General features: G+C 40.8%; 3 protein-coding genes across 3 annotated transcripts in view; 1 reads left to right on the top strand and 2 right to left on the bottom strand.

Annotated features, from left to right (window-relative positions):
- Positions 1–761: 761 nt before the first annotated feature.
- On the top strand, positions 762–14,463 carry si:ch211-217a12.1 (alanine aminotransferase 2-like). The gene is made up of 12 exons (XM_056364256.1): positions 762–860; positions 950–1,152; positions 5,210–5,299; positions 5,937–6,045; positions 6,230–6,363; positions 6,899–7,142; positions 7,360–7,439; positions 8,128–8,264; positions 9,331–9,505; positions 13,255–13,410; positions 13,500–13,612; positions 13,757–14,463. Exons 2-12 carry the CDS (start codon positions 1,006–1,008, stop codon positions 13,845–13,847), a joined length of 1,476 nt encoding a protein of 491 aa, XP_056220231.1. The 5' UTR covers positions 762–860; positions 950–1,005; the 3' UTR covers positions 13,848–14,463.
- A 99-nt stretch (positions 14,464–14,562) lies between these two features.
- Positions 14,563–19,249, bottom strand: pdia4 (protein disulfide isomerase family A, member 4). Its single transcript, XM_056364255.1, has 10 exons — positions 18,957–19,249; positions 18,297–18,480; positions 17,844–18,049; positions 17,606–17,744; positions 17,237–17,442; positions 16,944–17,102; positions 16,401–16,552; positions 15,969–16,125; positions 15,558–15,791; positions 14,563–15,235 (listed from the first exon to the last, which is right to left on the bottom strand). Exons 1-10 carry the CDS (start codon positions 19,030–19,032, stop codon positions 14,823–14,825), a joined length of 1,926 nt encoding a protein of 641 aa, XP_056220230.1. The 5' UTR covers positions 19,033–19,249; the 3' UTR covers positions 14,563–14,822.
- Positions 19,250–19,611: 362 nt separating this feature from the next.
- LOC130161667 (polycystic kidney disease 1 like 1) overlaps positions 19,612–24,796 on the bottom strand; it is a 29,474-nt gene continuing 24,289 nt past the window's right edge. The window contains exons 44-53 of the mRNA XM_056365082.1: positions 24,156–24,328; positions 23,826–24,060; positions 23,476–23,580; positions 23,004–23,138; positions 22,506–22,640; positions 21,810–22,025; positions 21,489–21,650; positions 21,006–21,173; positions 20,756–20,853; positions 19,612–20,646 (exon numbers count right to left, since the gene is read on the bottom strand). Coding sequence (XP_056221057.1) covers positions 20,208–20,646; positions 20,756–20,853; positions 21,006–21,173; positions 21,489–21,650; positions 21,810–22,025; positions 22,506–22,640; positions 23,004–23,138; positions 23,476–23,580; positions 23,826–24,060; positions 24,156–24,328 — 1,866 coding nt within the window. The 3' untranslated portion in view covers positions 19,612–20,207. The remainder of the gene's footprint in view (positions 20,647–20,755; positions 20,854–21,005; positions 21,174–21,488; positions 21,651–21,809; positions 22,026–22,505; positions 22,641–23,003; positions 23,139–23,475; positions 23,581–23,825; positions 24,061–24,155; positions 24,329–24,796) is intronic.

Raw genomic sequence — 24,796 nt, 5'->3', positions numbered from 1 at the left:
AGCATCTTCCAGCTTTTTGTTATGCTTTTATTCCTGTAGCTTTGCTGTTTCGGTTCACTCTTGCCACTTTCATCAATCAGGTTTCCAGCTGTTTTTACACAGGAGACAGACAAAGTTAGCAGTAAGCTGATGAACTATTTGGACTTATATTGGCCAGGTGTAAAAAACAAACAAACAACAATTTCAAGAAATGCTAATGTTGTTCTGTCTGCTAGAGGTGTGAATGAGCTGCCATAAATACCATGTTAAGTATATCAACTTTGTAATGTGCAGAAAATTTAGTCAGTGTTTATAGCTTGTTCTGCCACCCCCAAGAGATTAGGTTACCACTAAAAATAAATTAGCTTACTACCACATTAATTTAGAAATTAACTTTAAATTTGGGTGTAAAGCAAATCGTGTTTCTCAGAGCGATTCCAAATTATTTAAAAGATGGTTATTACAGCTTATTTTGCTTTTACAAATAGTGCCTTACCAGAAATTTCAGCCCTCCTAAATTCAAATTATTATGCACTGGCAATTACATCTCTTTACTAATGTTCAGGTGAGTTAGATAATCCATTAACCCCTAAAAGTTGCCTTTTAAACTTGAAAGATTTTCATATAAAGCTGCTTCTTTCCCATTGCAGCACGCGAAGGCCCCTTGCATTTAAGTGTTATTTTCCCGACAGCACTTAAACGTGTCATTTGGCACGCTAAGGCCAGAGGGGAACCTAGTGAAGAAATCCAACCAACCACGAGCAGAAGCGAGCGAAGGCGGGGCGGTCGGGTGGGAATATGAACACGGAGAGACACAACTGTCAGTTGGAGTAAACACACGAGCAGAAGCGGCTCCAGTTCCAGTATCCCGCGACTAACTGGTAACAGCGAGCACACTGTATCCAGTTATTTACAGTTACATTTAATGTTTCTGCTTAATGTAACTATTTCTTAATCTTTTATGTTTCAGATATCAGTCCAGCGTGCGGCAGCGACGGAAAACAGCGTGCGCGTGACATTACAAAAATGTCCCAGCAGGCAATGAACGGGGTCCCGTCCCGGGGCAAGGTGCTGACTCTGGATAACATGAACCCAAATGTGAAGCTGGTGGAGTACGCGGTCCGAGGCCCCATAGTCCAGCGAGCGGTGCAGATAGAGAAGGAGCTGAAAGAGGTAAAGACAGGTGCAGGGCTACAACTTGCCTTTGTGCTCAAGGAGCGGAGAAAAGTTTGATCATGTCGGCTACGTGAAAAGCAGAAAAACGTGAAAAGAATTTTAAAAAGTTGGTGCAGTAGAGAGTTACATTAAGTTATGAAAGGCTGTGTACATTATTGAAGTCATATATGTGTAACTTTTCCTATGGACAGTTTCAGTGTGACACATCCCATTTTTGACCAGTATCGTTTTTATTCAAGAAAACCGATATTGTGAAATCAAATCATGCGTGTCTGTGTGGGGGATAAATAGAGGAGGAACAGGGGGAAACTGCACAGCTGTTGATGCACTTCAACAGCTGGAATTTGACAGCAGCCAGATAGGCTACTGGTCATTTTTAGCCTAAAGTTTGTAGTTTTATTTGATGTCAAACACCTTTTGGGAATTCCATTTTTATTAAAAACACTGCAGCTCAAAAAATACTAAAAATGCTCATGAATGGATTTTGCTCGCACCAGCTACTGTGGACTAAGCAAAAAAACCAAAACAAAACTGTTATTTCCTTGTTCTGTTTCCTTGAGATATGGAAAGAAATTAAAAAGAGAGGAAGGAAAAGTAGGTTACCCTGACGAAAAAGATGTTTGCTGTGGACAGCTTTTGCTGACTGGCTGAGAGATTACAGACATGACATAGACAGTAGGTCAGCTTTTAAGAGCCATGTTCTGCTTCTGCACTGCCATGCAAAACAACTCATATTACACTATGTTGGGCTGATAACAAATGAGTGTAAATGTAACATTGATGTACAGTGATTTCTTAAGGACGGCCAAACAGGTTGAACATGGAGGTTTGATGCAACCCTCCCTGCAGTTACATACTCTTCTCAAAACATGTAATGAGCTGGGTGTGGGGGGTGGGGGCTGCAGTTCGAACCGGCTTTGAGAACATTTCACTTTTATCTAGCCTGAGGTGGCTGTAGGATTGCGAGAGTGGAGGATGTGTATACTGTGGATGGATATTATATAAGAAAAGAGGGTACATTCTCTGTCCTCTTTTGTCTCTCTGGCTTTGCCTACCTCCCTCCTCCCCACAGGGGAGAGAGTTCATTGGACTGAGCTGCAGCTGTGAGGCCCAACAGCGTCTGAGGCCTTTCTGTGCAAGGAGGTTCAATACAAGCAGCCCCAGTTCTCCTGAAAGTGCTTGGGTTCTTAGTAGTCCACTTGTTTTTCCTCTACTTAATAGAGGAAAACCAAAAAACAAACCTATTCTTAATGTTTGACTGGAATAAGTAAAATCTTGCTGGAATGCCCTAAGCATCTTGCTAGGAATTATAGCGGTTTATATTTATAATATTTGAACATATGAATATTTTATATATTTGTATAGACAGGTCATATCCAAAATACAGAAGAGAGAGTGTAGTTTTAGACACAAACATTAGTTTAGACAATCCTGTTTAACACATGATTTGCAAATAGTGTGTTACATTAACAGGAGTTGCTTTAAATAGTGTGTTTTTCCTTGCTGAGAAGCAAACATAAAGTTTACTCTTTTCCTTTTACTTTCACCTGTTAAGTGGCACCACATGCAGCAATGCAAATGTGGGTATATAAAAAAAACAATCTGAAATGTAAAGTCCAGGAGTTTTCTGCGAGGTCAGGAGGGTTTGTATGGCAGCAGTTGCCCAGTCATCTGGGGGCTTACTTCCTGTCAGATCTGTGACTGGAACACTTTTACTGATGGCTCAGCAGATTTTATGCAAGTGTGTTTGTGCATGCGTTTGCTGGTGTGGTGATGACCCTTATAAATCCTTACCCAGACATCTGGCATGACAGTGCCTGCACTGCAGTGAGCTCATACACGCTTGGATCTCAGCTGCTGGCAAGTCTGCATTGTCTGTGACAACAAAAGGGTGACAGAGCAAGAGATCAGAAAAAGAATCCACCTGTACTTTCAGATAAATCCTCTTTATCCTGCGACTGTGCTCCTTTTTTTTCTGAGTGAATTGAGTTTCATCTCAGTTGACATCTTGTTAGAAATATATTGAGTTAGAAAAATCACATGAGCATGGTTATATCTCAATTTGCATCAGTTAGAGATTGAAATAGTACGGTTCCAGACAGTTATTCCAGCATGCCTGAACAGTCTTGGAGGGATGACAGTTTCAGATTACATCATAAGACTAAGTAAAATGTGAATTCAGGACAGTTGTCAGGCCAGGCTCTATTCAGCCTGGTGACCCACAGGGTTTCTTGGCCTGGTTCACTGGTCCGGCCTGTGTAATCAGTGCCTGGTGCTGACTGAGCAGGAGAACTCAGCGCTGAGCCGGGGAGGCGACTGGCTTCTCTCTTTCCCAGAGAACAGCAGCCTCTTTGTTGCTCGAGAGCAGGCAGGGACAAGGACTCAAAAGGAAACGTGCTGCATCCAGTTACTTAAATTTCAAACGAGCTCACTTCGAACATAACGCTAACCCAGAGAACCTTGTAGATCTTACTCTAGCTCTCGCTCAAGGACACAGAAATAATAATATTGACTCAGTTAAAAGGAAAATTCTCCCTGTGCCCTTGGAGGCCTTTTGCCTGGTATTTTATCTTGTAGAAGACACTGAATCATGTCAAGGATCATGTAAACAGCGTGAGCTTTGAAGACATTTAAAAAGACACATAAATGAGTATCCTGTCTCTTTCCTATGTACTGATGGCTCAAGTTATATAAAGGTTAGATGAATGTGGGAAGGAAAGACAGAGCTGGCTAATTGTGCTTTATTCCTTTGGGGTTTTTCCTGTCCCAACCTCTCCAGAGTGACATGACATACAAGATTTGTGATAATGGGCTGGCCTGGGAAGTAATATATGGAGTGTATTACGACTATACAGTTGACCTAAATTCAGTATGGGGAATGTTATGTAGGTTTGGGCGGCTGACTCACTGATCCTCAAACACTCAAGGCAGGTTCCAGCAAAGACCGTACTGGCAAACAACAGACAATTATATATGACAAGATGATTGCCCGGTGCAATAGTTGTTAAATTTGTGATTCAGTTTGTATTCTAAAACTCTAAATATTTCAAATAATGTTATTGGGAGTTTTCAGTTTTGTTAGTTTAATGATGTGCTTTTGAATGCACAAACCATCATGCCAAAAAAAATCCTTGTGAGTATCATATGTATCTATTTTAACCTTGTTGCTCATCTATTGTCACATTACCTCACTTGATAAAGAGCAACAGGTGCAGCATGTTGTTCTCAGCAAACAGACAAACACCAAACCAGAGCTGGCAAGATCCAATTTGGAACAACAACAGATAAGAATAAAGGACATGCTGATATAATAGAGGGGAACAGTGAGTGGATCGAAGGAGCAAAGTGGTTCAAATGAGGAGATGAGGAATAAAATGAAATAATCCAAATTTATTAAGCCAGCAATTCTGGAGTAATACCCCAACCATAAACAGTGCGGGGTTTGTGTTTCTGTAAGCCCCAGCAGCAGCAGCAGCAGCAGCAGCAGCAGCAGCGTCATCGTTGCCCAGGCCGATGGCTCCTGCTCCAAAGGCCAAACCAGACTCCAGCCAGGGTCTTTGCAAAACAAAAGCGTGCTAATGAGAGAAGATGCATGCATGGGTGTTCAGGGGACCAAAGGGTACCGGTCTGTATGAGATGAATACAAGTGGCTGTGATTTGATTTACACACTGAGCCATCATGTGGTAACAACACAGAGTGGTGGGAGATGTGATGTAGTTATTAGACTTTGAAAGATTTCATTTCCCCAGCACAGAGAGCCTGTGCTTTGATCTGAAACACAGGTGTTGAAAGAATGTCTGAGGCCTGCAGCCAGGTTAGTAATGCTGATGGGCGCTTTAGAGTCTTGAGCTCATGTGTCTCCTTCGCACTTTTACATGTCCTGACATATCCTTTTCGTTGAAAAGCCTGTGATTATATGTAAGAATGAAAAACAAAAAACCAACACTCTTGCTCTTTCCACTGTCTCCGTATTTATCTACACCTTCTACATCTGTAACCCCAACCCTGTCCTGAAAACCTGATTCTTACACTTCTCTGTTTTTATCTCTTCAGGGAGTCAAGAAACCTTTCACAGAGGTCATCAAGGCTAACATAGGCGACGCCCACGCCATGGGCCAGAAACCAATCACATTTCTCAGACAGGTTGGTGCACTTTTTACCGTCTTGCCTTCAGTCATTTGAGTGGTTGTGTTTCATAAGCTGTTAGTACTCATAATTATAGTTGTGTGTGAAACTGGATTTTCTACTCTCACATGCACCACTGGTCTAAAGCTTTTAGAACAACTCCATTCTTTTACAGACAGAGGGTTTGTGAGTCATCAACAAAAGTTGGGGCACCTGCAAGAATTGTTTGCATTAACTTTCATTTACTTCCACCTGGTTGTAGTAACACTGCATATAGAAGCAATGTTTAACTAATTAATTAATTAATTTTTATTTACCTTGGTGTTGTCTGTGCTGTGTGTTAAATGTGTATGTGTAAGACTGATGACACCAAACTGAATTTACCTACGGGTACAAACATATAACCTAACCTATTGATACAGGAAATCTGTTAATTAACCAGTTTCCTAATCCCTGTTAAAACCCTGTGTTCTGTGTCATTTATATAATTGTTCAGTTCTTGGTAGTTTACCACTTGCCTTTGCACTGCTGAGATTTCAATAAAAACTAGAAAAACTGGGGATGTTCTCAATCTTTTGAACTGTAGTGTTTGCAGAATCTATAGGACGTCTGTTAATGTCAGATATGTTGTGATTGTTTTATCCTCCTCTCTCAGGTCTTGGCTCTGTGCTCTTACCCTGAACTCCTGGAAGACAACAAGTTCCCAGAGGATGCTAAGAAAAGAGCGCGGCGTATCCTCGAGGCCTGTGGAGGCCACAGTATAGGTCAGACAACTCCCCGTTATTCCACCAACCACATTCACACCGTCGCCTTTCAGCACACGCGTCACTAGCTTCTCCCTTCGTTTGTGTATTCATTAATAATTTATTTGTTCAGCCTGAGTCTGTACAAACATCAACTGATGTAGCATGTTCTATGAGAATCAAAGTTCATTTTCTTGTGTTCTAGGGGCCTACAGTGCCAGCCAGGGGATCGAGTGCGTCCGTCAGGATGTGGCGTGCTACATAGAGAGGAGAGATGGTGGAATCCCCTCCAGCCCTGACAACATCTACCTCTCCACTGGGGCCAGTGATGCCATTGTGGTATGGGTTACACTTCTTATTGTTCCTGATTGAAGTGCTGACATTGTACTTTGGAGCAGATTTCCCAGAACTGTTTTACGAGTTGATACGACACACATTGCACCACTTTTGGTATAATTGGCTTGTGAATCTGTTCTTGATTCAACTTTTGTTAATTATATACTCAGCTGTACTTTGCTCATCTGTGACATCAGTCCACCCGCAGACCTTTGTCACAATCAAAACAGCGTTCTCTGGTTTTATGTAACCTAATCAGGCTACTGAATGACCTTAAGATACGCTCAACTACTGCACCTAAGTTATCTATTGTTGCCTGCAGTGTTGAACTGTGACGTGTTTGGCACAGAGTGTATACTTGTAGGTGTGTTGGTTTACTCTGCTGTTATAAAGATAACCCCCTTTTACATATTGTCCTCCAGCTTGCTCAATACAGTTACTCTTCTTCTTAATTTACATGAATATCCTGCCAATCCGTATACATTTTCCAAAATAAAGGTTTCTGTCCCTTCTACCTCCCCACACCTTCTAATTCCAGACCATGCTGAAGTTGCTGGTGTGCGGTGAGGGTCGAGACCGTACAGGAGTGATGATCTCCATCCCTCAGTACCCTCTGTACTCGGCCGCCTTGGCCGACCTGGGTGCAGTGCAGATCAGTTACTACCTGGACGAGGACAAGTGTTGGAGTCTGGACGTCACAGAGCTCAGGAGAGCCGTCAATGCAGCCAGGCAGCATTGCAATCCTCGTGTCCTCTGCATCATCAACCCTGGAAACCCCACCGGTATGTCTGGTGTTAGCAGTTTCTCCATGTGAAATGAAACAGTGGCTGGAATTTTTTGATTAAACATAGAAAATATGGAGTTGATCAACTTTGTTATTTAAAAAAAACAAAAAACAATCATATCTTGGGTGGAAAATTCTTGGGCATTGTAGACATCACGCCGTATTTTGAGATTTGGTTTTCCTTCTGTCTGTACACTGGTTGTCCTGTTTGGCAGGTCAGGTCCAGAGCAGGCAGTGCATTGAAGATGTGATCCGATTTGCTAAAGAGGAGCATCTCTTCCTCATGGCTGATGAAGTAATTCACAAATGTCATTTGCTCTTTTCAAAAGCTTTTCACTCACAGTTTCTTTTGTCCAATAATGAACAATAAATCACACATGGGAGAAATTTTAAGAATCTTTCAAGCATGTTGCACTTCAGGCTTCACCTGATGTAAAGTGACATTAAAGCCGTTTTTTTGTTTTTCAAAGGCTGACCACCTTCTTTCACATCACTATGCAGGATGCAGCCAGAATTATAATATGCTAATAAGTTTTGCCCCCCACACAGAGCAGCACAACGATCAATTTTCTGCAAATATGCCATCCCACTCATTTATGTGCACTAAACAGGGTTGACAAAACATAGAAACACCTGAATGTAATGGAATCAAGTACAGCACCTGGACTAACTACAGACTATGGTCACATAGACTGAAAAAGTAAAGAGAGACAAAAATGTACTTATGTATTATCCTTTTAGATGACTGAATACATTTTTAATTCATTTAATTCATGACGTACAGAGGTTAAATACAGTAGATCATTTGCTATGTGCTATCTTCTTGACATTTAAATTATCCTTTTTTAGTCAACTTTTATAGCGAACCTGCACATTTCAGCTAATTCTTAGGTACAGATGTTTTTTTTCTAGATTTTGTTTTTTATGAATAATGATGTGTTTTTAATAAGGCTGTCTGTATTTAAGCTACTTTCCCATTTTAGGTCTACCAGGATAATGTGTATGCAGAGGGCAGTAAATTTCACTCCTTCAAGAAGGTGTTGTTTGAGATGGGACCAGAGTACTCCAGCACAGTGGAGATGGCCTCCTTCCACTCCACCTCCAAATGCTACATGGGAGAGTGAGTAGCCAGACACACACGTACACACAGAGTAGATGTGTGTACATAGATCAGTTTTTTTGTATTTATATTTAAAGGTAACCTGTGGAGTTGTGTTTTGTTCACCTCACACACAAGCACGTGGGTGTCACAATAAACAGCCCTGCCAATGGTTTCACACTATGAACACTGATCTACAAGGGGCAATAATGTGCCAGGAAACGTAAGAATTCTCAACAAAAAATGGTTTGATTTCATCTGCAATTTGTAATCTTTACATCATTAGCTTCATGAGTAAATTATCAGTGTTGCTGACTAAACTTTTGACAGTCTCTAGGGGCAGCTGTTCACAAAATCTTTTCAATGGACACGACTTGCTAGCACCTATTTTACAATAGTTTAGTGTTAATATGTAGATTGAACCTCGCTAGTATTACAATAATCAGCGATTGATAAATGAAGCAGTATTTCCTTTCTTCCATCTTCACATGTTACTGAGGACGAGAGTGAGTGGTGAGCTGCTAAAGCATGATGGCTAAAATACTGTATATATCAAGCAATCACTTGCAGCAGTTTACAGGTGGTATTTATTACAGTAGTTGTTCCTTATTGTAAAGGACAAAATGTCTTCTTTTGCATTTGTCTTATGCCTAAGCCACAGTAAACACCTAAACAACTAAGAAAACACAGTTTTGATAATGATAATATAATATCTTATATATCAGCAAATCTCATAGTAAAAGTTCAACTGATTGTTCTCAGTATATTTGCTTCAAACGTAGCATGATTATATAACATAATTTATTTTAGTTGTGAAAACGATAACAATAAACAAACAATACAGGATTTAGAATGTTAAAAAAATCTCAGCGTTGTTTTATTATAAAGGAAATGCATTCAACACGTTTGTTTGATGTATATAATTAGTAACAGTGACTGTAAATCTTTGTTAACAAGAAAACTCCATAGGGCACCTTTAAATGACCTACTGCCTGTTACTTCTGCTAACTCTGCTGACGTGTACATGTTACCTGCACTGAGAGTGTACTTTGTGTTTGACTTTCCTTTCCTCTGTTTATTTTGTCAGGTGTGGATTCCGTGGAGGTTACATGGAAGTGATTAACATGGACCCCGAGGTGAAGGTCCAGCTCACCAAACTGGTGTCAGTGCGTCTGTGTCCTCCAGTTCCTGGACAGGCTCTCCTGGACCTGGTGGTCAACCCCCCGCAGCCAGACGAGCCCTCCTACACCACATTTATGAAGGTCTGAATAACACACAAAGCTCACCAGCTAGCACACATCCTGGTAATGCTCTGAGTGTACGCAAACACGGAATTATTTAAGTAAATACTCGCCATGTAATCTATGCACACAAAGGCTGTATTGAGTGTGCTGAAGTCCTCACACGCCACTCAGTCCTTTGTGAATAATCAGCTTTTGATTGCTGAAAAATGCTATTACATGTGTTCACTTGTTTCTGTTACATTTTCACGCGTGCATTATACATACTGTTGTAATGTTGGTAGCTTGTGTCCGTCAGACCCACAGTTAGGCTTAAGCATTGTGTTGTTCAAGAAAGCCATTAGGTTGATGGTCATTTGTGTGTCCATGGGTACTGTGAGTCTCCAGCTGCAAAGGATGTATTGTTGTATTTGTATTTTTATTTGTATTTGCAGTGCATGACTGCATGCTTCAGCATCCAGGACACATTAAGTCATCAACTGATGATTAGCATTTTCTTTATTTGAGAAGCTCATCTTGGAATGGACATTCAAAATTAACTTAGACGATGCTGTAAATGTTGTGGTAAAATAAAATTAAAGTAAAAAAATTAAGTAAAACATCTAGTGTATTGATAAACACATATGTTCTTTCATGACTAACCTGGGAAAGGATTTGATTACAGCCTGAAGTCACCAGAACGCCCAGACTTATGTGAATATTGGTCAACCAAACAGAATATGAATAAAAATGTTTAAATGCAGTTGACACAAAGTATGAAATCTCATCCAGTCATCTTGCATTGTATTTGATAGATAGGCACTAGTTCAATTCAATTCAATTGTATTTGTATAGCGCCAAATCATAATATACACTAGAAAATTCCAGGGAAATTTTGAGTGCCACGGGGGCTACTGCCGGGATGAGTACATGATTTATTTCCAGTGTTCAAAAGTCACCCTAATCATACTCTGGTTTTGAGAAATGTCTTGATATAAAAGACTCTGATATAAAACAATGTCACATCCCTCCATCATGTATTATGTGGGAAATATCTCATATTCTGTCTTGTTTTTTTTAATAAAACAAGAGGCAACATGTCTACAAACTGGCATTTAAAGGGTTAAAATCCTGAAAACTAATAATCATTTGGTAGGTTTAAGTGGTTTAAGTGGTTTAAGAGATTTATGCAAAAAAAGCAGAAAAAAATATTGATATATGATAATTTTATAGCATTTTCTTTGTGTGTCCTTTTTTGGACGCGAGGAACCCCAGCGGGTACAAAATGTGTTACCAGTGTATAATAGACCTGTAACAGTAACTGACATTAGATTTTAAAAATATGTAAAAAAAGACACTTTCTTGCAGAAATCCATACCTTCAGCTGTAACACAGCCAAAATGATCAGCAAATCAAAAAAGAAAAGTGAAGAAAATGTCCAAAAAAGGACAGAGGGACCCCTGAGGGTTAATAAATCCCATGAACCGCTATTTAAATTACCACTATTATGTTTTTTTCTGTGCTAAATTTAACATTACTGGGGAGGAGAGCAACGCGACTAGAAGTGACAGCGAGAGAGGGCTAGTAGCTTCTCCTCGTCTCTGTCTCAGCGGAGACCGTCACAACTTCATTCACTCTTTTAACAAAACAAAAAAAAAAAGCAACGAAGGAAGCAGTAAATGGACTTACATATTTAAGACCTAACTAAATGTAATTTAAGACCTAACATGCGGCTAATGTAAAGCTAGCAGAGCTTGGAGAGTTGGTTATCTGGTTGCTAGGCGCACGCAGGCACGCACACAGGTCAGGAGCTGCCGTTGCCATGGCAATGTGAAAATCTGCCCAGAATTTGGCTTCTACATGGCTTCAAAACAACTGCAAATTATGAGAAAACCGTTACTTCTTTTCATAAACCGAAAAGACCGTGCCAGACACTGAAGCCAGAAGTTTCTACAGTCTCTATTTTATTCAGATATTCCTTAAAATGAGTGAGTAAGGTCAGTGCGAAGACAGAGAGAGATTCTTTTGAAAAAAAAAGCCGATTACATTAGGTGTCAATGAGAGTGAGACAGGTATTGCTGCCGGACTCGGCACCCCCGTTTAAATTTTGTGCAGACCCTGCCTGTCAAAGTTACATTTTATGAATCCCAACAACTATGTCTACATTTTCAGAAAGAATTATTTGTCTCCTTTTTACAGTTTGGCCGCGAGCTCGAGTTAAAAATAAAAATAAAGGTTGTTTTTTACTGCTTCACGCACTCTAGCCAACTGACGCTTTCACTCTAACTTTGAAGAAAAAGTGATTTGCACTCCTCCTTTGAGTGCTCACAGTTTGAAAAGTTTACATGTTATGTAAAAACAGTTCCTATCTTTTTGAGAGAGCAGAAGTTTTCCTCCGTTTTACAGTTTGAATCACATTTCTACGTGCAGGTATGAGAGAGCTGGGTGACTCAGCAAAAAGGTGCAATTTTGTCGAAAAAAGGTGGGTTTCTAAAGAAAATTCCAATGCATTTCTAATGCATTATTTATTCCCAGTTTTTTGGGAATAACTTTGGGAAAAATTGGAATTTTAACACCAAAAGTCATAGCACCCCTTGCGGGATCAAGATGCACGTTTTGATGTATATATTACCGGGGTTTTCTCAAAGCTGCGGGACGAGTTACGCGCCGAAATTTGGCGGAAGAATAATAAACCCGAAACAGAAGATTAATAGATGCCTTGGAGCTGAGCACCCGTGGCACTAATTATCTCATGGCACTTTACAGGGTAAGGTCAAGACCATACTTTATCATGGAGAGAAACCCAACAGTTTCCACAAAGAGAAAGCACTTGGCGACAGGGGGGGAGGAAAACCTCCCTTTTAACAGAAAGTAACTACAACAGAACCGGGCTCAGGGTGGGCAGCCATCGGCCTCGACCGGTTGGGTTTGAGAGAAGAAAGAGTGGGTGAGGGAGGAGAGGAAGGGAGAAGAGAGAGAGAGACCATGAACAGCAATATATACTGTTGATTGTTAACTGTAACAGCGAAAATAATAACAGATTTACCCATAGGTAATGGTGTTATCATATGTACTGTTAATTGTTATAGTGGAGATAATCATACTAATACCTATAGGTACTAGTGTTATCGATAATACTTATAAATAACATTAATAATAGTAATGATAATGACTAGTGTCCTCCACCTTCGGAGGGTGTGATGTTACACTGGAGCAAGTGCATACAAAGCTGTCTGCACAGTTCAATAGTGTTACTGAGATTAGGTGAGTGGGAGATAGTGGTTCAGTTTGTTGGTAGGCTGCATATTGTTGCGCTCTGTTGACCAAAAGGGCGGGAGGGGGTGGCGCCTAAGTAATCCTGGCTAAAAGTTTAAGGACTGAACTCCACATCTAAACCAGACACAACGAGGTTCCTCCAAATGCAGCTTTCATTGCACAGAATGTGTAGAAGAAAACTAGTGTATGCTTACAGGCACCTGCTATCCCACAGTTTGGCCCAGATGGTCACCAATCAGGAGTAAATACATCACATTAACCTGGCCAATGAAAACCCATTGCTGGATGTAAATAATGAGAGACAGGCATTAGACTGTAATTCCAACCGGGGCCTAGAAGTTACATGGATGACTTACCATGAACATGGACACTTGAGACACTCTTGTTAACAGCCTGGTGATAAACTGAAAAAAGTTGATGATCATTAACTTGTGGAGGATGTGCAGCTTCAGCACAGACACAGAGTTCATGTATTCATTCCTCCCTGACAGTTTTACCATTATCTTCCGCTGCAGGAGCGGACAGCGGTGTTAACAGCTTTGGCAGAGAAGGCCAGGCTGACGGAGGAGATCTTCAACACAGTACCTGGTATCACTTGTAACCCGGTCCAGGGGGCCATGTACACCTTCCCCCGCATCACTCTACCTCAAAAGGCCATTGACAAGGCCAAGGTCTGCTCTACACACACCCTGCATCATCCTCATTTATTCATCTGTGTAGACAATTACATGTACAAATATGTGCATGTGTGTCTCTATAGGAAGAAGGCCAGGTCCCAGACATGTTCTACTGTATGAAGCTGCTGGAGGAGGAGGGGATCTGTCTGGTGCCAGGTAGTGGCTTTGGACAGAGAGAGGGAACCTTCCACTTCAGGTTAGTGCTTTGACTCAGGCAGTCTCACTACAAACTGGATTTTTTTTGTCATTTAAACTTGATATTGCCTCTGGTTTGACTACAACTGTGACAGTGTTGCCATTAACCCACGTCCCTCTTCCTGTTCTGTCCTCCTCTGTTCAGGATGACCATCTTGCCACCCGCTGAGAAGCTGAAGTTTGTGCTGCAGAAGATCCGTGATTTCCACCTGCGGTTCACACAACAGTTTTCCTAAACAATCCTCCACCCTGAACTACATCTCAAGAACCAACCCGTTCAGTGCCAGTATCTTCAAGTGCCTTAATATGTGAATGAGACTGCAACTTCTGCAATACCCATATCTCACCTCAGAGCTGTGGTCACACCAGAGCAGATTTTTGTAAAGATATTTTCTGTGTTTTGCAGCAGTGATGAAACCATGAAAGTTTCCTTTGGATAACTAGTGAAAACATGTGCACAGAATGATGCACTGTTCATATGTACATACAGCATGTGAAGACGTAATCATCTTCAGTGCATGATGCACTTTCCCAAAGTATAACCCGGCCAAGTTTGTGATTTTAGATGTTATTATCTATAGAGTTATGAGGTATTTTAGATGTCCTTGTCACAGAAACTGCTACAGGTGCATCTCGCTCCTGCCAAAACTTTTTAACAGCAAAATTAGTTCAAAATGATGAACATGTTAGGTGATTACTGGATGAACATGACTGGCTGTAGAAGATGCACCATAATGAGGATGACTGAGTACTGCCAGGGCAATTCTTGCCTGTCTCAGAATGTAGCCGTTTGTATTACTAATGTTTAAATTGTTCATAAATGTGATTAAAAAACACTTGAATTTCTAAAAACCCTTGTTTTCTGAGATGTATTCAATGCTGGCTCTTACATTTGAAATGACAGTGATTTACAGTAACAAAGAGTCACATTTGAGTGTTGGCACACAAAGCTGACGGCATTTTGAGTTTTATTTAAAAAGACTTAAATCTTCAACAGTGCTTACATGCTTTTAGAAACAGAAGAAAGCTGACTCTCTTCAAATGAACAGAAACTAAAAAGGATGATTGAACATAATAATCATCATTCAACTCAGTAACACCGTTTAACTCCACTGTGTTCCCTTCACCTTCCCAGAGGCCCCTCTCAGCTTCCTCCAAGGCGCCGCCTGAGAGCGGTAAGAGTTCTTAGCTACTGGTCAGGAGAGAAAGTTTCAAAGTTCATCTCTCTTCTGTAGTTTTGTGGCATGTTTTTCTATGAACTTACTGAATCCTTCTATTGTTCTGTCTCCGCCTTCAAATTTGACTGGGCTCTGCTTGCTGTTGCTTGGGGCAAAGTATATTGTGGGAAAGCCTTCCACTTTGTAGCTCTCGTTTGGCACGTCGTTGGCTGTGGTGTCCATCTTGGCGATCACCAGGTTCTTCTCCCCTTTGTACTTTTTGCCCAGAGCCAAATAATCAGGCTCCAGTTTCTTACAGTGGCCACACCAGGGAGCATAAAACTCAATCAGGACGTCCTTCTGGGTATCCATGACAATCTCATCAAAAGTTTTTCCTACCACAACTTTAACTGGTCCTTTGTTGTTCTTTGGCACTGGCTGGGACTTGACAATGGGTTTGAGCTTTCCTGTAAAAAAAGAGAAAGAAGTAGTATACATTCAAATCCAACAAAGAAACTATTGCAGCTAATCAAATCTGAGAGCTGCAAGGTTTCATGTGCTGCTATCATCTTGTGGAAAATTGATTTAATGTTACATAAAAGTCAATTCTCTCAAGAACTGAAATTAATTTCACACTTCAAAAGTCAAACTTAAACACTACAAGAAAAAGTGCATGTGCCTCACAATCCTAACCAAACAAAACATCTTTTACATGATCTCATCCTTCAAAATTCACCCCCACAGTCCAAAAAAAACAAACAAAAAAAAAAAAAACACCTCAACACTCACCTTTCTTAAAAGCCATAACAAAGTCTTGCAGCACCTCAGCGTCAAACTCCTCGGGCTCCATGGCAAACTTTTTGCCTCCATCTGCCAGAATTCCCACATTAACTTCCTCTCCGCTCTCACTCAGGCCCAGGCTCTTCAGCTCCTCTGCGTAGTCTTCCTCATCAGCAATGGCAAACGTGTATTCTGGGAACTCTTTGGCCACCTCCAGCACCTTGGACCTCCAGAACTGTGTAGCTGAAAATTAATTAGGAATGAAATAAAGAGCTTCATTACTAATGCATGAAATGTACTCTTAAAAGGAAGAACTTCAAAACAAAGCTATTTATGCTAAATTTTAAACAATGAAATCTGCTGAATAGCTACATTAAGAATAAAAGTCAGATCAAATAAACAGCATTTTAACAAACTCACCTTTCCTGTAGTCAAAGCTGAAGTCTACTCCATAATACACAACCACCAGGGGTCGTTTTGTGTAGCGCTTAGCATCATTGCTTGGTTTCCTGTGGCCCACCAGAGGAATCACATGCTTTTTGAAGAACTCCTGTACTTCTGACACTGACGTAGAGTCCTACACAGTAAAAAAAGTTGTTGAGTTCACTTTTTCTTTTAAATGTCAAAAACTAGAGGTCCTTTTCAGAGTTGGATAATGCAGCACTTAGAAGTAGAGATGGCTGTTGAGTGAAACCTTTCACTGACTGTTTATTTTTATACTAACATTAAAACTGAAAGAAAGCCAGTCAGAGTTTCATACCCAATGAAACCAATTCAAATTTAACTTCTAAAAAAAAAAAAAAAGAAAAAAGAAAAAAAAAAAAGGATTGAAATAGAAAAAAAAACCTGTACCTTGACTGCAAGTGTGTGTGACGCTGGCTCAAACTTGGAGCGAAACTTCTCAGGCTGAACAATGACAACCTGACCAGGTGACGCTTTGAGCAGTTTGCTCACTTCAGAGCTGAAGGAGTGACGGAAGGTGAAGTCTTCCCTCAGTACATTACCTGCCAGACAGACGAGTAACACAGATCTGTTTGATTGGCATTTGTGGAAGAAAGAGTTTGGACGTTTGACAGAAAAAGAAAGATGACTGAATGTGAACTGTGATGGATTACCCATCACAAGCAACTTTCAAGTTTCTGCAAGTTTCATTTTATAACATTCTGTTCGAATGTCACTGCACAGAGACAGGATAAAATATGTAAGGTAAGTACAGGTCAGTTCATCTAAAATTTGACCATTTTCAAGCTTACTGCATCATTATAAAGAACAGGAATGTTATGTTTTTTTTTTACTGTCTTTGGGACCATGAATTGCAAAACATACATTAACCATAATAAAAAATAAATAAATAAAAAGGATGGATTATATCCAGCTCATGGTGGAACTACTTACAAGCCTCGATGTAGATCTCATAGGCTGCATCCTGCTCGCCGGAGAACACACCAACTATGACAGCATCATCCCCATCCTTGATAAGCTCCTGCACCTGTTTTGCTGCCTGGACCTGTTTGGAGGGAGGCCCTGCTTGCTCACCCATGTAGTCAACAATACCTACAGAGAAGGTGACAGAGGTGCATCACTGCTGATGGATGAACAGAAGTGAAATATCCAGACAGATCCGCATGCATGCATGCATGCATGCACGGAAAACAGCAAAGACAGGCATGACACAGTCAGTCACCTACCATACTTCTCTCTGGGTCCGCTGTAGTCAAACGCCTTGCCCTTCCTGAAGATCTTGAGGGTGGGATAGCCTGTGACTTCAAAGCGTGTGGCGATCTCATTCTCCACAGTGGCGTCCACCTTGGCCAGAGGAATGGGAGGAGAACGCTGGCTCAACTCCTTTGCTGCCTTCTCGTACTCTGGAGCCAAACGCTTACAGTGTCCACACCTGGAGGTCAGTTATAACAGGTAAACAATGAGGTTTTATTTGCTTGAAGAGCTGCTTTTTAAAAGATCCACCATTACCCCTGTGGATGCATATGTCACTTCTAAGCCAACAACATTGACAATTACACCATCTGTATTTCATAATTGACAGACTGCTGACTGACCATGGGGCGTAGAACTCCACCAGGATGATGTCTGCATTGTTAACGGTCTCATCAAAGTTATCTTTGGTCAGCACCAGTGTCGCCTCAGGAGGCGGCTTCCAATCCGGCTGAGCCACCTCTTTCACCCGATCCACAATGGCTGCAACAAACAGATATTCACCATACAAGTAATATAATTTTTTGTTATTTTAAAAGAGGACATGTCTATATTGAAAGGTTGTGAATCAACTGTCTTTACCCTTCGGTGTCCTTTCTCCATCGTAGTCCACAGCCTCTCCATTTTTAAGGATCTTGATGGTGGGATACCCCGACACTTCGAACCTGCTCGCTAACTCACTGGCTACTGTTGCATCCACTTTGGCCACAGGTATAGGAGGGTCATTCTCCTTGAGAGTCTGAGCAATTTTTTCATACTCTGGAGCAAACTGTTTGCAATGGCCACACCTAAAAGGAGAAAGAATACAGAGATGTTGGGAAGTTTTAAAGGATGTGAAAGGAAAGAGGCATGTTGCAGAATTTGCATAGGAAGTGACTTGAACATTGAAATATTCTCAGTTTCCACTGCTCCTTTAGTTTTCACTCAAGATTCTCAATACATTTTGATTGTAACCAAGTTTATAATCAATTGTAATCATAGAACTGTGATGTGGTTAAAAAACAAACTTCTTTAGATAAGAAATAGCAAACATACCATGGAGCATAAAACTCAACTAAAACGGTGTCTTTCCCTTCGATGAAAGTCTCATAATTGTTGTCGGTGAGAATCAGCACCCCGTTCTCTTCTTTCACCTCTGTGTCATCTCCTTCATCTTCATCCTCATCCTCCTCACCCTCACTGTCCTCTTCATCACCTTCCTCCTTCTCCCCTGTCACATCTCATAAGAAAAAAAGACAGGGGTTGATTTAAAGAGGAGTAAAGCTTGGACAATGTGATACTGCTTGTTGCACAGATTACAACAGGGGCAGGGCAGGCGTGGACATCACATGTAGCAGTTGATAGCAACAGACATCCTGTCAGTAGCTGAGTGATATTATCATAATGTTACACACTGACAAAGTGTAATGGAAACGGGACTGGCTGAATTAATATTTTACATGGGCCTAACGTAATTCTAACACTCAGGAGTCAGGTAATTGCATAATTGTGTTTGTGGCAGTACTGTTGACATTAGCTGACCCGTCCTGTTAGCTAGCGTGCTAACAGGACTAGCAGAGTATCTACAGTAACTTAGCTAGCTAGTTTGCATAAAAATAACTTGCAGGAAACACACGACAGCTGCACTGTAGCTTTATTTGAATAACTTATTCAGCTGTAATAATCGCACAGAGTTGTAAAATGTCTCACACTTACCATCTTCACATCTGCTGACAGTTGCAAAATGTGCAACGCCGAGCAGCACAATCAACAACAGGGCAACCTTCCTCATTGTCCACAGATGATGCGGCCCCGTATTAATGACACGCTTCCCTGAAGTAGCCTGGCTAATTAACTTAGCTAATAACGCTGATGAATGTCATCAAAATACTGTCGGCTGCACAGACCCGCCGTCCGGATCAATACTGATATGTGGCTGTAGGAATCTCTGCCTCGTAGTTTCATACAAACTAATCACTCCTGAAATCACTCACGCCGCCTCCTCCGTCTGGAAGTTGTCTGACTTGCCACGTTGTGGTTGGTTCCCACCATCGGCGGTCCACCAATCACAATTCGCCACTCAATTCCTTAGTCTGAGACGTTGGAGGATGCTATTGGATGCTTGTTTCCCTCTATGACTTCTGTGCTTGTAGGACTGGATCAGGACTGGATCCATGTTTATGGGCTAGTGGGTTAAAGAGACTGTTATCTGATATACGAAATTTATTTTTTAATACTTAACATAATAATTTCATTGCAGCTCTGCAGTCCACACATCTTCACCAAACACACATCTTCACCAAACACAAACAATGAATATTTAGAGAACAAATCAGTACAGTTAGAGAATGTAACTGCTTACTGTGTTTGTGTGTGTGTGTGTGTGTGAGAGTGAGAGAGAGAGACAATATCCCAGATGCTGTTCTTGTAATACAAACAATGCTTTACAAAACAATGATATTCCACTTTAATGCATAAATACACTGAAAATACATTTTTGAGTGCCAGGTTGCAAGTCTACAATTAGGTATATGATTCCTTTAGTTGGTCTGCATCCTCTTCATCCATCCAGCACAAATGAAGACTGCAGAGCGTGTAGTATAAAAAGCATTTATTTATAACTTACTTATATTCATAACTGCAGGTTTTTCCAATCCTTATTGTAAATGAAAAATCACAAAATCACTTTATTAATGATTTTTTTTATCCACATCCTAGAAACAAAAAAAAATCACAAAGGTTTCTTTTTGTTTTATAAACTGTCAATAAATTGTCCATTGTTAAATCATTAAGTCATGAACTATTTGCCTAGTATCAAAATGTCTTGTAAGATGTATTTCACTGGTTCCAGAAGTAGTTTGGGGGTTCAGGCAATATATTTTGAGAGATAGTGAAATAAGATAATTAGATGCTGGGCACATACAATAGTGTACCATTGTATACATCTTAACAGAAGAGAAGATATTACTATGCAAACTTTTGGGACATCTTGTTTTTGGAATTGCTTGAAGTGTCCCAGCATGAACTGTCATCTCCATAGAGACCCTCCTGTTTATCTGGCTCTACACTTACAGGCTCCTCATGTACCAGAACCTCCACCACCACCTCTGTATGAGTGGCCTGAGTTTTACTTAACCAGCAACTCTCATTTGTTTTAGTCCAATGGTCAGATTGTGTCTCTACAACATCCTCTGTCCAAATCCTGATGAGCGATGCTGACTCTGGGAGGGACAGGCAGTTTTGTCCACTAAAATAAGTCTGGAGCTCTCTGTCATTTGGATTTTCTTCTGCTCTCTCTCCAGTATGCTGCAGATTATCAGATGCTAAAATAATGTCTGAAGAGGGAGTGTTTCTCTGTTGGCCTCTCTGCTGCAGGAACTGCAGTATCTCTAGTTCAAGCTTGGACCTGGTAATGCAGAAAAACAAGAATTATTATCATTTTGTAATTTATGACATGTCTTTATTGGCTCAAGAATGGTCTGCAGCTTGAGTAGATGCTAGAGAAATCTCGTTACCTGCTCAGCTGAGATGCAGGTAGGGTTTCTCCATGGCCACTGACATCTGTGTGATCATTCACCATTGTGTCTTTTGTCATTTGTGTTCTTACAAAGTTCTGCAACAGAATCACACAGTGTCCAAACAACAGGAGACACATTGTTAAAGGTGTGTGAGAGAACACACAATACCTGAAGAAAGTATATGGGTGCATACACTGCATGCATGTGTGTGTATGTCTTTTCCACATTTGACATGAGGCTGGCTCACCTTTGTGTCCATGTTGGAGGGCTCCTGTATGGGTGAGGTGATGGGACTCTCTTCCTCCAGGTAGTCATGGGCTTTCGGGGGCAGGGTGTGGTGCAGGCAGTTACAGAGGGCACTCAGTCTGAACAGCAGCTCATCTACCAAGCTTTCAAACTCTTCAAGGTAATAAGTCTGAAAAACAAGAGTCAACAGGATTTTTGGGAAATGTGGTCTTTATGGACACTTGCAGTACTGTGGCATTGCGAGTGGCATAAGCTAGTCTACCAATAACCCTAAACACAGATTTGATGTTGTTTGTCTGTTGACAGTAATTGCTCCAAGATAGTTTGACAATGATATATGCAGTAGAAATTCAAAATGCCACACAGCAACATGAACAGTCAGCAAAATGAGACATATTACCGACGTTTCTTAATTGAGAATTGCCAGTAATACAGTAAACTTGATAAACTGCTGTTTCAGGGCCTACACAGTTTTTTTTCTCACTCTGCTCTCCACATGGTTATCAATCCATGTTGATCCACGCTGCCCAGTGAACTCAGAAATCCTCTTTCTGATGTAGCTGGCAAATTCTGCTACAGTGAAGACATCCTTCCTTCTCTGGGATCTTCTGACATTTCTGACCAATGAGGACACCACACCTATCACCTTTAAGAAAGACAGATGTCTGTTAGAACGTAAGAGTTATCTGGACTCTTGACAGATTGTTTCTTGTGTGTACAGATGTTCAAGGACTTGCATGCATAAATAAGTCAGTCTCTTATCTATTCAGTCACAATTTTTACTAAGAAAAAAAAATATATGTACCACTGCTGTCCACACCACAGTAGAAGACAGATAGAAAGCTCCACTGTAAAGGAAGTGATGTCCAGAGAGGAGGAGGCCCCTGGCAGGTCTGAGACCCGAGTACTGACAGAGCAGAGACTGAAGGGAGCGTGGGATGGAGCTGAAAGCCCAGGAGCTTTGTACAAACAGAAGATTCCCTGCGCAAGACAGCGCCACCAGCAGGATCAGACCTGAAATCTAAGACACAAGAAGGTGCTGATTTTCAGTCTCTGTCTGTCTGTGTAGTGAGCTTGGCATTCGTTTCTAACCACATCCAAGATTTACAATCACAAAATGATCAAATGTAGAAAATAATACCAGCATTACATGTCCGGGTAGGACACTGAGTCTCTCAAAATAAACCTGCATTAATGAGACAATGCACACAAATTGCACATGATATTGCACCTATATAATATTACAAATGCTCCATTTGGTTTTCATTAGAAATGTATTGCCGGTGATGACTCCCAGCTGAATAAGATGGGCTACTGTTATCTGTGTCGAACATATAAAAACCTGCAAAACAATTCTTTATTAACTTTCCCTATAAACAGCATTCTTTCTGAGGATGCAATAACTTGGAAACTGAGACTTTCTGTTTGTAGAGTAATATTATAAGAGGTAGTGCTTGGGATAAACATCTTTTGAACTTGTGTTGCTGCCTTTCATGTTTACCGTTGGCCAGAAGAGGCTGGAGAGTGAGCGGGTCAAGAGTGTAACAGGGATAGCCAAGGTCCTGTTCACCCTCAACATAGTCATACACTTAATGATGAGAAGGAAGAGTGTAAGACCACGCAGAGTACGAATATCCTGCAGAGACACATGAACAGTTTCATCACTGACAGGCACTTCTGACCTCTTTAATTCCCACATTGTGATCTGTGACACAACAGGACTTCTCAACCTCAAAGTTAGGTTTTCCTTGTGCATCTGATTTAGCAAAAAACAACAAACCTTGTACACTTGTGACTTCTTAAAAGGTATTATAACTACAACTACTGCCAATAAACTCATAATTGTAATTATTAAAGATGGGGCGCTTTCATTTTTCAAGGGAAGGTACTGTAATAAATTCAAGCAGGAAAGGCAGTAAAATGTTTTTCAACATTATATATTTGTTTTTCTGTATCTCTGTTCCTCCTTTCCCTGCTTTCATTTGTCGCTTTCTCTCACTTGTTCCCAGGTAGCCAAGAAGCTGACATCAACATGTCCTCTGTGTCTCTGCAGCACTTCCACAACGTCCATGATAATTATGGAGTGATAGATGTAATACACATAGTACACTAGGATCACATTCAGCAGAGTGACCTGCAAAAGAAAGAGACAAAGAGAAAGTGAGGTATATTTATTTCTACAGCAGTAAATTATAACCAGACACACTTCAAACTCTGTATTAAAACCCTGCTGTGTGCTTTGACCTTCAAATACTTTTTCTGTGTGGTTTATTTCACAGGTATGTTTGTTTAAGAGCTACAGGTTACTTTACCCTTACTATTAGGTCATTGTGATCTTGTTTGCACTGGTGTATGGCTGAGTGTGTGCACATGCCTGTGGACGTGTTCCTGTGTAAGCCTTAATCTTTTTTTTATTATGTTGGAATGGTTTCTTTTGCTCATATGTGTTTATGTATAATTGGTAGACTCACTTCCAGCCAGTTGCAGGGTGTCCTCCAGTATCCCATCAACCCTTGCTGCCTCATGGTGCATACCTGATGGCAAAGTTGCAGCAGAGACAAGAGGAGAAAGAGGAGCTGGAAGAGAGGAAAAGAAAACATGAGGAACCTTCAGGCTTTTGACAGAAACATAAAATCTGACGAGTGCTGGTGCAGAGTTGGAATATTACAATATTGTGTTTGTTTTAAAATCAGTTGAATCATCAGTTTTTTGTTGTGTAAATCTTTGCGTGTAGATTTTTCTTTGCTCAGCTGCTGAGTGGCTTTATGATGGACTTCAAGACGAGTTGTTTTTACAGATAAAAAGTGAATGAGCCTTTTACCTGGCACACCATAACAACATAGTCCCACACAGCAGGAGTGTGATACACCTTGACTGACTGGACTTTGAAAGAGGGCAACAGGACATTGGTGGGGCTCTGCTCAGTGAGCAGGGTCACACTAGTGAACAACTTGGGTGCAGGGCTGAACAAGGTGAACTGGACCTTCAGGGCAACTGTCTGTCTGCCCAACCAGCCACATGAATGCAGGAGATTCAGTTTGGATGCAGCATCAGACCTGATGATGATAGTAGATATCACTGATATGAAGAATACCTGATCCTACAAGAAATGACCTCTTTAGAAAAACTCGAGTTCTTGTGTAACTCTCACTTTGTGCGGCCTAAGCCAACTGTAGCATTTGGCCATGAGGAGCAGCCCAGGTGACCACATGTAGTTAGGGGTGTTGCTGTGGGAGTCGTGACAATGGAAAGTGGGTAAGAAGATGTTCCCCTCCCTGACAAGAATGAGCGAAGACCCTCTGGCACAAGAGTCACACTGGAGACCTGAGAAGTCACAGACAGAATACACACAGGCAGAAAAAACTAAACATCAAACTAAATCAGACTGCAGTAATCGACACTCTGTAACTTCAACAAACATACAGAAAAGGTAAAGTGTTCTAAATTTAAGGATAGTCATCAATTTATGTGATAAATTCAAAGCCTTAACAGAAACTTTAATTCACCACTCTTCCATTAAATTACATTTATAATTATAGCAGAAAAATACATTGTTTTTGTTATAATTAATGTTCAGTACTTGGATTTTAAAGGAAATCTGCCGTCTGAATAGTCTACAAAATTCATGGAATCCACCACTGCACTGTCCATTTGTGGCCTGGGCCCATATTTGTGAAACAGCACTCTCTACAGGGGGTCTAGTGTAAAACACAATGGTATGATGACATTAGGTGAGGAATGTAATTCTGCTTGAAATTAATGTTTTTTTTCTTAGATTGTTGTTATTTTAAA

The sequence above is a fragment of the Seriola aureovittata genome, chromosome 20 (assembly GCF_021018895.1).
Source record: "Seriola aureovittata isolate HTS-2021-v1 ecotype China chromosome 20, ASM2101889v1, whole genome shotgun sequence".
Taxonomy (NCBI): domain Eukaryota; kingdom Metazoa; phylum Chordata; class Actinopteri; order Carangiformes; family Carangidae; genus Seriola; species Seriola aureovittata.
Note: the sequence above shows the minus strand (reverse complement) of the source record. Positions and strands in the feature narration are given on the sequence as shown.

Excerpts from the sequence above, each read along its gene's own strand:
- si:ch211-217a12.1 (XM_056364256.1), top strand. The coding sequence starts at position 1,006 with ATGTCCCAGCAGGCAATGAACGGGGTCCCGTCCCGGGGCAAGGTGCTG. Across the intron at positions 7,143-7,359 it reads CAACCCTGGAAACCCCACCG|GTCAGGTCCAGAGCAGGCAG; the intron begins GTATGTCTGGTG and ends CCTGTTTGGCAG. Across the intron at positions 7,440-8,127 it reads TCTTCCTCATGGCTGATGAA|GTCTACCAGGATAATGTGTA; the intron begins GTAATTCACAAA and ends TTCCCATTTTAG.
- pdia4 (XM_056364255.1), bottom strand. The coding sequence starts at position 19,032 with ATGAGGAAGGTTGCCCTGTTGTTGATTGTGCTGCTCGGCGTTGCACAT. Across the intron at positions 17,443-17,605 it reads GTGGAGTTCTACGCCCCATG|GTGTGGACACTGTAAGCGTT; the intron begins GTCAGTCAGCAG and ends ACTGACCTCCAG. Across the intron at positions 15,236-15,557 it reads TGTTATGGCTTTTAAGAAAG|GAAAGCTCAAACCCATTGTC; the intron begins GTGAGTGTTGAG and ends CTTTTTTTACAG.